This window comes from Sinocyclocheilus grahami, unplaced genomic scaffold (assembly GCF_001515645.1).
Source record: "Sinocyclocheilus grahami isolate Dianchi unplaced genomic scaffold, SAMN03320097.WGS_v1.1 scaffold263.1, whole genome shotgun sequence".
Lineage (NCBI taxonomy): Eukaryota > Metazoa > Chordata > Actinopteri > Cypriniformes > Cyprinidae > Sinocyclocheilus > Sinocyclocheilus grahami.
In genome coordinates this window covers 410,885-426,305 of record NW_015505442.1, presented here as the reverse complement: position 1 = coordinate 426,305, position 15,421 = coordinate 410,885, and the positions used below count along the sequence as shown (strand labels likewise).

Here is a 15,421-nt window from a genome sequence, read left to right as displayed (position 1 = left end):
TATATATATATATATATATATACATACACACACACACACACACACACACATATATATATATATATATATATACACACACATATATATACACATATACACTTACGCACACACACATATATATATATATATATACACACATACATACATATATTATATACACACACACACACACACACACATAAAGAAAAACAAGTAGATAGAATAGAAAAAATAGAAAGCTAGTGTTTGTTAGTTTTTTTTAAAATAAAAAATAAAACAAAAAAGAAGATAAATATACATAAAGTAGAATTAAAATAGAATAGAAAGTGTTAGAGTTATTAATTAATAATGGTTAATTAATAATTAACCATTATTAATTAACAATTCATTATGGTTTAAACAGTCATTTTGTTATTGACAGTTACGAATGTGTGAGTGTAATATAAGCAACCCTTATTGGTCTTACTATAGCCAGCTATAAGCTATTAAATGTATTATTATTTTTTTAAGATCACTTGATCATTTTAATTAACAGTCATGTGATTTCAGCGCATTTCCGCTCTGTTGGTGACATCACTGACCTCAACAGCATCTGAGAGCACGCGCGGTGCGTCGCCATGGCAACAGGTCCCTGAACAGATGATGTCTCTGATGATGATCGCTTTGTTCACGCTAATGAACTAATGCACGCACTAATGTACATATACCGATTATGTATCATACGCAGGGCGCTGGTGTGTCAATATGTGTGGACGCACACTTAATTTAAGAGTGTTGTCGCCCTCTTGTGGTTAGAAAAGGGAAATGCACAAAAAACCCAATTGCACTTTAATGTAATGATGGCAAGACGCTCTTTAGCATAATTCTTCCAGTTAGAACCAAAAATGCAATGTTAAATGAAATGAAGTGCTTCTAACAATATGATCATGCATGCTAGAAAACTAAGAAATGAGTTGTGTTGACATCAAAGACAGTAGCAGTATCTAGTTTTATGACTGAAATTCATGTCATATGGTAGAAATTAGCAAAATCCTGAAGCAAAACCGTGCATCTAACCTAAAAAAAACATAGAAGAACCTTTTATTTTAAAAGTGTATTACATTTTTTTTTTTCATTTATTTTTAGCCAAAAAATGTGTTAAAGAAATCACGACCATGATGTAATGAACCATGAGCTAAAGCGTTACCGCTGCAGAGTTATTGGACATTAGTCTCCTGGATATAATAGAAATGCATGATGTATCGGCTGATATTGGATATTTAGTTATTTATTTTCAGATTCAGATGACTTTGACCAACATCTAGCACTAACAAAACAAAACAAAATTATCTTAAAAAGCAACAAGTTAAGCTAATTTCTTGAAAAAATTGCAACAATTATTATTAAGGGGGAAGTCGTGGCCTAATGGTTAGAGAGTCGGACTCATAACCCAAAGGTTGTGGGTTCGAGTCTCGTACCGGCAGGGATTGTAGGTGGGAGGAGTGAATGAACAGCGCTCTCTCCCACCTTCAATACCACGACTGAGGTGCCCTTGAGCAAGGCACCGAACCCCCAACTGCTCCCCGGGCGCCGCAGCAAAAAAAATGGCTGCCCACTGCTCCGGGTGTGTGTTCACGGTTTGTGTGTGTTCACGGTTTGTGTGTGTTCACTGCTGTGTGTGTGCACTTTGGATGGGCAAATGCAGAGCACTAATTCCGAGTATGGGTCACCATACTTGGCCACATGTCACTTTCACTTTCACTTAATATTACTTTCAAATGTGCAGTAAACTCTATTTCAGACCATTAAATTCAAGAGTTTTTTATAGACTAACTCTCTCCATTATTATGAGCACATTTTTTCTAATTTAAACAGTATCCCTTTTTCTAAAGCAGATTTCAGACATAAACATTTAACTTCACTAATAAATATTTGTATTCACTGAAAAAAATAGTGTAGAAAAAATTTCACTCAAAATTGCTAGCACATTTCACAAGTATTTACAAATAAATGGCAAGTAACACAGTGAATTAAACATGAAATAAAAAAAAACATAAAAAGAAAGATTCAAATAGTATTTTCTTGTAAAACACACTGCAGTAATTTTTGTTTTATTTACAACTTCGGATTTTTTTTTTTACAATGCACCTTTCATACAGCATATTATAAATGTTGTTATTTGTTTCTCTTTTTTTGTATAAAATGGTTTAGAATAAATGTTTGCTTTTACAGTTAAAACCTGAAATGCACATATTTTTCACACACAACACATAAAGGCACTAGAAATAAACAGTTAGTGTAGATTGTACATCTTCTCAGTGTGACAGTGAACATGAGCTCCAGCTTTTGTCCAGCACATTGCATTACATTAATCTTAGGTTCTCTTCAGTGCTGTGGGAAAAAGCCTTGGCTGGTTGCCTAGTGACCAGCACTCACAATAGAGACATCATATACATGAGCTGACCTCATACACAAACACACAAACAAGCAAACAACTTCTCTAATGACTGGAAGCTTATTAAAACACTTTGAGGAGAGACCAGATGAGATTTGCTTGCCACTATAAGAATCTCAGCTACTAAACAGCACACTGAATCAATAACCATCTTCATATGCATTCATTAAATCTATTAATATCCAATTTTGTACGGAGAAGAACATTTCCTCAAATGCGAGACTTTCTAATGCATGCAATGGTATAGAAGTGGACCTGAATTCACGCTCCACTGGTTTTTGTGGGTGGTGGAATAGTGCTTAATGCTTATAGGGATTAATATTAACCGCAAATTCTATTCTATTCTATTCTTTCACTGTAAACGTCATTGTATTTATGCAGTAAGCTTTGTTCTGTTTTTTATAGGAATACATTTCATTTTAAAATATCAAAGTTATTTAAAAATTGAATTATATATACATACACACTTATATATATATATATATATATATATATATATGTTACATTAAAGATATATATAAGATATTTTATAATTTAGACTTTTTACTTATCCAAAACATAATTATTTATCAGAAGAGACCATATTTGAATACATAAATATTAATTAGAGAACAGTATATACAATACAATATAATCTTTTTACAATGGCATACGTTATCTTCTAATTAATATATATATATATATTTTTTCCTTTTTTTTCTTTCTTGATTTAATGTTTATTCCTAGAAAACAATTTATCTTAAAACCTGTAAAATCCTATTAGTATGTCTTCCTCAGAAGTGTCTTTGCAGCCTGATAACTGACTTTAGGATTGTTCATGCTGACAGTGATGGCGATAAAACAACCTGAAATCCTTCACTTTCAATAAGAGTGTGAATGCTTCATTTGTACATTTGCACCCCACTGTAAGAATAGACCCACTTATATATATATATATAAGGGCAATATCATTTTAAAGTTTAATATATTGCCTTTTAATTTAATTTAGATATGTTTTTAATAATATTATTTAATTTTAGATTTTATATTATTTGTATTTTTTATATATAATATAATTTTTACCTGACAGTATATGGTAAGATAACTTGCAGCTAACCAATGAAGAGTTTTGTACTGTATGATTGTTTAATTAATTGATCAATCATGTATTTATTTTCTTTTTGTTTTGGAGCTGGTGAAGGATCTTTCTGATTGTCTTCCGCTCTCTAATCATTCCCTCAGACGTGAGACAGTCCCACATTAAACCGTCACTGAATCCTCGGGGGTTTGAGGTCGTCCAGCCCACTGTATTTAGAGAGAGACAAAAAGACCAAAGCTCTAAAACTCCAGCTATTATTTCAGCACAACAACCGGATAACATCTCAGCCTCCACCTGTCTATTCGTCGCAATAGATCTTTTTTTAAAAACAACAGTATTTGAATAGAAATGAATGATTCGTGCTTTACCAAAATACACATAAACCTCACGGCCTTGGCCCAGCTAGACACATTTCTGGGAATGTGTTCAACAAATCTGCAGCAGTTCGAAATTTGATTGCATTTCAATGATAAAATCACACACACACATCATCACACACGGCTTTTTTTTCTTCAAATGTGCATTGAGATTTTGTGCGATGAGAGAGGCAGAGTGTGTGATGTTATGCATTGGTACACTAAGTGCTGTGTTGAGAGGGGACTCACATTCAGCCGGGGAGAAAATAATGAGACAGTGAGAGCGACAGAGGACGAGAATGATAGAAAAAGAGAAAATAGTGTCTCCCCTCTGAGAGTATAGCGTGAGAGCAGGGCAGGATAGAGAGATCTGACAAACCAGAGACAAAAGACTCGTGCACAACTTTGGGATTTACTCAACTAGAGCTCGTAAAATACAACAGGAAAGAAAGAAAAAGATGTCAGAAACGGACTCCAGGAAAAAGAGCTTCACCAAAGGCAGAAGTGCCACTTTCAGCATCGACGGATATAGCTTCACTATTGGTAAGAAATTAGGAAACTTGCGTGTACATTTTCATGAAACATTTAATGACGATCCTTTGTTTAGTTATTGAAATTCATCAAGGCTAGATGTACAGTCATTTTTTTCGTGCATGTTGATTTTCAGGATGTGATGTGCGAGTGTTTGATTTCTGAAAAGATTATTTCAGATGAGCACAACTCCACGGCGCCATGGCAACCAGAGTAAAATGCACCTGACCACACACACGCACGCACGCACGCACACACACACACACACACACACACACACACACATTATATAGAGATTTGATATTATTCAAATCTCTAACACAGCTTTTTATATTTTCAGTATTCATTTTATTTTATTTTTTAAATGTTTTAAATTGTATGTGTATTTTTTATTATTTTTTATTTATATTTATTTTTATTTCAATGAGTTTATTTTATATATTTTTTCAGTTTATTTCAGTTTTTTCAGTAATTTTAGTGCTTAAACTTAAGCTTATTTCAGATAGTTGTCAAGGCAAGTTTTTGTTGTCATTTTAAGTGAAAGTCTGAAAAGCAAGAAGCTTGAGCAAAAGTCTCAGTTTGTTCTCCATTTAATCTCATTGCTGATTAGAAGAAACAACAGAGATATTGAAGATTAATCTAAAAGTGATTCTTGCAAGGATATAGGGATCCATCATCTATTATTACGTAGCCTATTGAATACTTGATTCTGATTGGTCAAACACAATCAGATATTTGTGTAAAGTAAAATCACTAAAGCATATAATTTATTTAAAAATATATATTTCTGTTTAGATCTAATTTGTTTTTATTTCAGTTTTATTTCACTTTAACTTAAACCTAATTACGTTAGTTGACAGTAGCCAGTTTTTTATTTTAAATTATTAGTCTGTTTATGTTTTATGTTTGTATTTTATTTTGCTTCAGCTTTATTTCAGTTACATAAGACGATTTGTAATAGTTTTACTTAATGATAACAACACAAGTATTTAACATTGCCTTTCAATTCCCCCCGCACAGTTTGACCCATATAATAATATCAAAAATCAAATTTGACAGATTATTAGAATACTCAATTCTGATTGGTCACTTTGTGGTCAGATATTTTTGTGTTATAATCAGTAAACCATACAATAGCCGTTGACACAGGCAACTAGTCTCCTGCATAGCTGCGCTAGTTTCATATCTTCCTTCTCACATAATAACATTATTTCATCTCAAATCAATATTTCATGTCCATGAGGTGCTCATTATCTCAAAATAAATGCTTCGTGTCTGGATCCTGATCACCTTGTTCAGGTTTATTTTGAGATAATGAACCTCTGACTGTACATTTTTCCATACTTAGACATTTTTTTCTGAGAAACACACACCCACATGGGAGGACAGTGGTCAGGAAAGGTGTTATGATGGAAACATTACAGGTGTGAGATGCTGTTTTTACTGTCTGTCCTGATGCATTTATAGAAGGACATTTTAATAGGGTCCTTACTTTAATATGTTTATTTAACTATAGTGCACTTTTAATACTGTTGATAAACTAGTTGATCATTGTACAAGCGGCAGGGAATCTCCACATTTCATTATAAGGCTTTATGGCATTTTCAAACATCTGACTGTCGTCATGGTTATGCAGCCCTGCGGCAATCAATTGCTCATTGTGCTTTGAGCTCATTACGTGTGACGTGTTGTCAATCAGGTCTAGTGGAGCATGACAACGACTCCCTGTTAACTTAATGATGATTGGCTAAAGCAGCGTGACCACTTCCTCTCCACTCGCAGTGTCACTCTGGGGGCTTTTAATGGGTTGTGTGCTGGAGAAACATAGCATGCGTGTGTGTTTTGGTCTCGATACAAAATGTCATGACTCTTAATGGGGGCCGTATGGCGTTTTACTTCACTAATGCATGTTATGATTTTTCCTAGCTACAATGTGCACTCGAAATTAGATCTCATCGACTGGTTTTGTTTTCCTGACTCTTAACTGCTAATGCAATTTACATTTAATGCACAAAAGCAGCTCTCACTTACCAGCTAAAGGACCTCTTGAACTCTGAACTTGCCTGTGCACTGACTAGATTTACACCGACTCAGTAATGCACCGACTGAACTCTTGTTAGTGTAATAAGATGCAAATGCATGCATTACACTATTGCTTATACTTGGACTTTTATTCAAGTCACTAACCCCAAGTCAGAATTATTTTAGTATTATTATTTATATTTTGAATTAGATTTTTCATATTTTTATATTTTCAGTTTTCATTTGAACTTTAGTTTTAGTAATTGTATGTGCTTTTGTCATGTTTATATAGTTTTTAAATGTTTTTTTATTTTTATTTTATATTTATATATTTCTACTTTATTTTTTAATTTCAGTTTTTTAGTCATCTTACACTGTAAAAAATGCTGGGTTGTTTCAACCCAACTTTGGGTCAAATATGGACTAACCCAACCATTGGGTTAAATTTTTACATTAAATGTTTAACCCAAAAGTTGGGTTAGTCCATATTTGACCCAAAGTTGGGTTGAAACAACCCAGCATTTTTTACAGTGTAGTATTTTAACAATAAAATATGCATAGAAAAATATCAACTTAAAATCTAAAAAATCTAAATCTATTAAAATCTAAATATTAGATGAATAACTACTAAGGAAACAAGTTTATTTCTCGTTTTCTGTTCATTAAATGTTTTGTTTTTGCACAACATAAAAATAGTGTTTTTATATATATATATATATATATATATATACACACATACATATATACAACTTAAATATATTTGATTTCAGCTGGTTGCCCAAGGTAACATTTATTTTTTCCATTTAGTTTAAGTTGAAGTACTAAAATAACAATCTAAAAACTAAAACAAAAACTAATAAAAATGACAAAACAACAAAATTGCTAAAACTTCTAATTAAATGGAAATTAATATAAATATTAGATGAATAACCTAAAAAAAATCCTTTGGCAACTAACTGAAACTGAAAGTTTATTTATCTAATATATTCTATATCTTTATTCCAATCACAGAAAAATATTTTTAATAGTTTTAGTTTTAGCTAACAATTTCAACACTATATTCCAAGGGTCTCCAAACTCAGTCCTGGAGGGCTGGTGTCCTGTAGAGTTTAGCTCCAATCCTAATTAAACACACCTGAATCAGCTAATCAAGCTCTTACTAGGCATACTAGAAACTTCCAGGCAGGTGTGTTGAGGCAAGTTAATGCTAAACTCTGCAGGACACCGGCCCTCCAGGACTGAGTTTGGAGACCCCTGCTGTATTTAATGACCCGAAGTGTTCAACTTTGCCTTGCAACTCATCCCACACAGTTCAATCCATGAATGATAGAAATCAAATTGTATGGTTTGGTTGGGTTTATGATTTTCATCTTGTGGATGATAAAACAACGGCAAAAATTCTCTTAGGCTGACATGGAAGAAGAGACCAGAGTCACATCTAGAGTCCAAAAAAGATCAAAGAGAGGCTCCTTTGACCTGAAATCACCAAGTATCCTCCCAGAACACCCTAGCAACCGCATAGCAACGTGCAAAAGACACCCACAACTAGATGAATAACCTAAAAAAAATCCTTTGGCAACTAACTGAAACTGAAAGTTTATTTATCTAATATATTCTATATCTTTATTCCAATCACAGAAAAATATTTTTAATAGTTTTAGTTTTAGCTAACAATTTCAACACTATATTCCAAGGGTCTCCAAACTCAGTCCTGGAGGGCTGGTGTCCTGTAGAGTTTAGCTCCAATCCTAATTAAACACACCTGAATCAGCTAATCAAGCTCTTACTAGGCATACTAGAAACTTCCAGGCAGGTGTGTTGAGGCAAGTTAATGCTAAACTCTGCAGGACACCGGCCCTCCAGGACTGAGTTTAGAGACCCCTGCTGTATTTAATGACCCGAAGTGTTCAACTTTGCCTTGCAACTCATCCCACACAGTTCAATCCATGAATGATAGAAATCAAATTGTATGGTTTGGTTGGGTTTATGATTTTAATCTTGTGGATGATAAAACAACGGCAAAAATTATCTTAGGCTGACATGGAAGAAGAGACCAGAGTCACATCTAGAGTCCAAAAAAGATCAAAGAGAGGCTCCTTTGACCTGAAATCACCAAGTATCCTCCCAGAACACCCTAGCAACCGCATAGCAACGTGCAAAAGACACCCACAACAGCCTAGTATCATGGTGCTGTCAGAAAATGTAGTCTGTCAATAGAAATGATATAGAAATTAAGTCTGTTTGCCATATCTCTGCATCACAAAAGACTTTCTTGGGAAGCGTGCTCATTTTCTCTGCCCTTTTTGTGCTTGTTCTTGTGATATTTTTTACTAGAAGTGACTCACAGTACACTAACAACACCCCTCCAGTCCCCTACTGACCAAGACCCATTTCAAATCCTAATGAAAGGCTCATATAACAGCAGCTGAAGTCATATTAAAGCAGCATTTCACGCTTTTCCAGCAGCTCGGTTCATTATATTCACATTATACAAAAAGACACATTAATAGGTGCAAAAAAAAAAGCTTTTTAATGATGTATTTTACTAAGCCTCTGAAAAAAGCATTCAGAATAAGCTATTTTATGTTTTTAGAGACACACACACACCCAGAGAGAGAAATGCCACCATATAACTCTGTCTCTCTGTTTTTCTCTGTAGTGGCTAATGAGGATGGTGAGACCAACAGCAGACCACTGGCGAGATTTGCACGTAAGTATGTGTTTTTGAGAAAGCAACAAATTTGCAGAGCCCTAGCTACATTTTATTTTTTGCGTAAATCTACATCTTGTTTCATATACGAAAGGGAAGGGCTGAAATGAAGTAGCAGATTTGTAATTCTATTTATTCATAGCAGATGCTTTAATCCTACAAAGTGCTGCAGAAACAATAACACTCACAGCATGTCTAGCAAAGGCTTTGCACAGTCAGGGAAAGTTAAAAGTGATTTCTAAGCCTATAAAAATGCTGTGAAATGTCTAAAACCAGTATTAAAAATCCCATTTCTAAAAACCATTGTTCAGTAATCACAAATGACCAGAGGCGGATAAAGTACTCAACTTCATTACTTGAGTGAAAGTACAGATACTACTGGTCAAATACTACTCTACTACAACAGAACGCTGCTGCCAGAATTCTACCAGAAAATCTGAGCATATCACACCAGTCCTCAGGTCCTTACACTGGCTTCCAGTTATATTTAGGATTGATTTTAAAGTACTTTTACTCGTTTATAAATCACTCAATGGCCTAGGACCTAAATACATAGCAGATATGTTCACTGAATATAAACCTAACAGACCACTCAGATCATTACGATCGAGTCAGTTAGAAATACCAAGGGTTCACACAAAACAAGGGGAGTCCGCTTTTAGTTATTATGGCGCCCGAATTACCATTGTGTATGAAATGTGCTATATAAATAAACTTGCCTTGCCTTACAAGTGAAAGTTGTAAAGACATGTTTTTACTTAAGCAAAAGTATGAAAGTACATGCTTTTAAAACTACTTAAAAAGTAAATGCATTGTTTTATTGTCACATTGTTGTATACTATGTATATAATATTTTATGCCAATAATGCAACCTACTGAATACACTGATTAGCTTGTATTATCTTTGGAATTAAGAGCTTTTATGTTACCAAACCTATAGAAATGGAACAACTGAATGAAGATAATCATCTTTATTTTTTATTTAACACTCTTACAGCTACATTGAACTCATTTTAATATTTGTTTAAAAGTCACAAACTTCTTTTTCAAAGAGATGTTGAAGGCTATGATATGGTTCATTTTAGGCAAACAAAGCAAACATTGAAAAGAAAACAAATCTTTAGTCTTTTCAGAAAACTGGAACATACTCTCTCAGTAAGGCCATGGGTGTGCACGTTGTGCGAAAGAACCGTTTTTTTAAATTTTGCCATCAACTGATCAGTGTTCATAAAATGCTCAGAAATCAGTAAACTTCACAACATGTGGCTAGGGGTTGGGTATTGTTCGAATTTTATCCATCCCGATTCTGATTCTGCTTATTTATTTCAATTCTTATCGATTCCCAGTTTAGATTCCAAAGTTGTACAAAAAAGTGAAGTAAAACATTTTGACCTGTGTGATAATTTAACCTACTTATTGATCATTTGTTTGCAAAAAAAGAGCCAAAGAACCGTTTTTTTGAATTTTGCCATCAACTGATCAGTGTTCATAAAATGCTCAGAAATCAGTAAACTTCACAACATGTGGCTAGGGTTGGGTATTGTTCGAATTTTATCCATCCCGATTCTGATTCTGCTTATTTATTTCAATTCTTATCGATTCCCAGTTTAGATTCCAAAGTTGTACAAAAAAGTGAAGTAAAACATTTTGACCTGTGTGATAATTTAACCTACTTATTGATCATTTGTTTGCAAAAAAAGATATGTATTTATGTGCAGTGTTTTGACAATAAAATAATGTTCAGGTTTATATACTTCCTTGACCAGTTTTTAGCAGCAATTTACCAGTAGGCCTGAGTAGTAAGGTTTTTTTTAATATTTGGTAATAGCAGCCATTTTTGATGGATATATTAGCTTACCATTTTTTGTATTGTCATAGTTTAACTACAAATATTAAAATTAAGCTTTAGCGTTAGTTCTGGCAGGTCACGTGAGTCAAGCTTGCATCAGCTGATTCTCAGCTGATCACATCTACCTATAGGAATACGACACCTATCGCGGCATTCCTATATAAGCTGTATTCAGTATTATTCAGCAGCTTTTCAGCTTGCTTCGGAGCAAATTACCCTCCTCCATCCCCAGCTCCACCTTTTGCCACAGTCAGGACTTAGCTTTCTGATATTCCTTGCTCATTTGTTTGCAAAAAAAGATATGTATTTATGTGCAGTGTTTTGACAATAAAATAATGTTCAGGTTTATATACTTCCTTGACCAGTTTTTAGCAGCAATTTACCAGTAGGCCTGAGTAGTAAGGTTTTTTTTATATTTGGTAATAGCAGCCATTTTTGATGGATATATTAGCCTACCATTTTTTGTATTGTCATAGTTTAACTACAAATATTAAACTATAGTTACTATAATGAAATAGTTAAATTTGTGGTTACTGTAGTTTTACTACAAATAGCATAATTATGGTTACTATAGTGAGCGAATAGTAAATTTGTGGATTCTGTGATTTTACGCAAATACCATAGTTAAACTAGTTACTATAGTAAAAACATGCTTAATTTTCCAAAGAGCTTTAATGAGTTAACACATACACATGCGAGTTCACACAGAATAAAAACTATGCATTTTCTTTGTCATGTAGATCATTTTTATTTACTGTATGGCGATCATTTATCTTCTATGATGTTTGATCGTAGCGCTCGGCCTACGTAAGGCATCATCACATACAGTTGTCTCTTTAAAATCAATGTGGTGAACACACAGATGATCACACCACACTATAAATATGTGCCTTTTTTGTCTTTTATTATCTTATTTGCCTTTTTAGAGCACTTTTAGCTGTGCAGTAAAAATGCACGGCACACACTGGAAAAACTGCTACATAATGACTTTCTACTTGGGGACCTTGATATAAATGTAGCGGAGTAAAAAGTACGATATGTGTCTTTCAAATGTAGTGAAGTTGAAGTAGCAAGTTTCCAGAAAAAATAATAATCAAGTAAAGTACAGATACTCAAAAAGTGTACTTAAGTACAGTACTCAAGTAAATGTACTTCGCTACTGTCCACCTCTGCAAATGACTGGAAAACCCAACCGCTGGGTCAAAACAACCCAATAGCTGGGTTTGTCCCTTTTTAACCATTTTTTAGAGTGTAATTAAAAAAATATTAACAAATATATATGTAAATACTACTAAAAATAAATACTACTATAATAGTATTGATACTAAAATGGTGAAAACTTAAGTATTTTACATTATTGCCACAATTAATCTAGCAATGAATTTGTCATAGAGGCCTTGGTCTGGGACTAGTTTTTCACTCTGATATTAGCCATTGCTATTACACAGTCAGATGGCTGATGTTCTTTTAACAGGCTTATTAACCTTTTATATGGGCATAACATGACATGAGCATGACACTAGATGGCAGCATCTATCAAGATATTCAAAAGTTCATTTGCGCTTAATACTTGATCCAAAGAAACTCAGAGATGACACACAGATTGCATCTGAATGACAACATTATGATTACATGAGCTCATGATGATAATGATAATGATGTGCACAGCATTGGTGGGGACAAATCAATATACTTTACTATGAATCAACAACTAAGCCATTAAGATCCGTAGTGGAGGCTTTCAGTTCTTTTTTAGTCTTAGAATTTTGGTTTACTGGTGCCATTACTGTTATTTTGAAACAGAACACTGAAGAAAAAAAGGCATGGGAAGAACTTAATATATAAAAATTTAATTTTCAGACATAATGTGTTGTTCACAAAGACATAATGTGTTGCTTTTAGACAGCAGCATACTGCCAGAGAAAAATGTACAAAGATTGTACCTTTCGGGGTACAACAGCTTGTCACTGGGGCAGTACCCTCAAAGCGACTCCTTTGTACCTTCATTACCTCTAAAGGATGCATATTAGTACCTTAGAGTAGTAATGTGTACCCTTAAGGTAGTAATATGAACTCTTATGGTACTATTACGAACACTATAGGGGTAAAGATGGGCATCCCTTTGAGGGTACTGCCCCAGTGACAAGCAGTTTTTCTGAGAGTGAATGGTAGTTGTTTATTGTTTATCAAAGTCTTTACATGTTTCTTTGAGTCTGATTCATCTTGTTTCCAGGCTCAAAGTCTCAGAGTGCACTCTGGAACACGCTCACTGCTGGGACGGGCAAGAAGGAGAAGGTCAAATTTCAGAGGGACATTCCAGACGATCCACGCAGAATAGAAGAGATCCTGGCAGATGAGCTTCCCTCTACAGACGTCCCAGAAGCAACAGAGAAAACTGCCGTCAGGTTCATCTTGCTCCTTTTATTATGGTTAACCATTGTTTTACAGGTCATGTGATCACTAACGGGATGCACTGATCTGGGAACAGCATCCTGAGGAATGTTTTCTCAATTATGTTTCAATTATTAACAGATGTTTTCAATTATTTTCAAAAGTTACAAAAGAAACCAGTTTTATTCAGAGGCCCAAACTGAAGAATACACAAAAATACACAATTTGGTACAGTTGCTGATATTTATATGGCCAAAAAGTAAGATGCAAAAAGATTTAAATGTACTGTAATGAAAATCATAATAGTATAGCAATAAAATGCATATAAATATTTTATTATATATAAATCTGTATATATGCATATAAATCTCCCAATAATGTGTCTTAGTAAGATGATATTTAATTTAGTTTTATGGTCAAAGCTCTGTAAGTTTTATTGTGGGGACAAAACATATAGTGCAATGCAATGCAATGATGATTGAGAAATGAACAAATAAACACTTCTCAGAAGCCTTATGGATCATATTTGATACTCACATTTTCATTTGTTTTTAAATGATATATGGATAATCAAGTAAACCCAAGTTACTTCAGTCCAGTAAGTGTTCCTCTTGAAATATTACTAACAAAATAAATGTTATTCTTATGTTTACTTTATAAAAATCTGATGTCATTCCTTTTGCTGTCTCTTTGGTTTTGCTTCCAAATCTTAACATGCACAGAATGGCTGCATGTTAGGTTTTAGTAGTAAAACCAAAAAGCCAAAAACAGGAATGAAAGATGAAAGCAAATGTGTTCATTTTGAGTTTTCTCCTCTTTCGCTTTGTTCGAACAGTGTCTGTTGAAAGAGCTGTTTTCTAGTCAAATTACTTTGAACAGGCTTTTTTTTTCATTTTTGCTGCTGTCAGAGACGGATAATTAAAAACCTTACTTAGTTGATGTGTCACAGAAGAGTTTAAATACTGACTTTTGCGGTCTCTTGCAGTCTGACTCTGCTGAGACAAGCTGTATTTTTGGGTGTCATTATTAAGGGGGATTGTTTGTCTTTTTTTCCCTTGAAAAGTCATAAAATGTGGTTCACTTCCCAGCCAAGAACTGTGTGGTCACATTTATCGCATCAGATTTCAATAGGAGCTTCATGTGAAGGAGAAATAGGTTTCATTAAAGGGTTAGTTCAACCAAAAATGTGAGATATTTTTGATGAAATCTGAGGGCTCTCTGACCCTCCCATAGACAGCAAGGTAACTACCACGTTCAAGGTCCAGAAAAGTACCAAGATGATCGACAAAGTAGTCCGTGTGACATCAGTGGTTCAACTGTAAAGTTACGAAGCTATGAGAATACTTTTTTTGCGCAAAGAAAACAAAAATAACGACTTTATTCCATGCCGCCACATGCTTGCGTCATGATACTGTCGTGAACGCGCATCCAAAGTGACGCAGTAGAGACGAAAATGTGGAATAAAGTCGTTTTGAACCACTGATGTCACACGGACTACTTGGTCGATCATCTTGGTACTTTTCTGGACCTTGAACGTGGTAGTTACCTTGCTGTCTATGGGAGGGTCAGAGAGCCCTCAGATTTCATCAAAAATATCTTAAATTATGTTCCGAAGATAAACGAAGGTCTTACGGGTTTCGAACAACACGAGGGAAAGTAATTAATGACAGAATTTTCATTTTTGGGTGAACTATAACCCTTTAAATGGACACTTTTTCGAATCGATTCAGCCGATCTCCGGGTCTGGCAGTTGCACTTTTAGCTTAGCTTAGCATAGATCATTGAATCTGATTAGACCGTTAGCATCTCGCTCAAAAATGACCAAAGTGTTTCTATATTTTTCCTATTTAAATCTTTACTCTTCTGTAGTTACATCGTGTACTAAGACCGACGGAAAATGAAAAGTTGGGATTTTCTAGGCCGATATGGCTAGAAACTATACTCTCATTCCGGCGTAATAATCAAGTAACTTTGCTGCCATACCATGGGTGCAGCAGGCCCAATGATATTACGCAGAATGGATTCGAAAACGGTAAAACTCAACTGTTTAACTCTAGGGGAGTTGGAAAAT

General features: G+C 34.3%; 1 protein-coding gene across 1 annotated transcript in view; it reads left to right on the top strand.

The window, feature by feature from the left end:
* LOC107599273 (uncharacterized) overlaps window positions 1-15,421 on the top strand; it is a 40,636-nt gene that overhangs the window by 7,454 nt on the left and 17,761 nt on the right. The window contains exons 2-3 of the mRNA XM_016290819.1: window positions 9,060-9,110; window positions 13,193-13,359. Coding sequence (XP_016146305.1) covers window positions 9,060-9,110; window positions 13,193-13,359 — 218 coding nt within the window. The remainder of the gene's footprint in view (window positions 1-9,059; window positions 9,111-13,192; window positions 13,360-15,421) is intronic.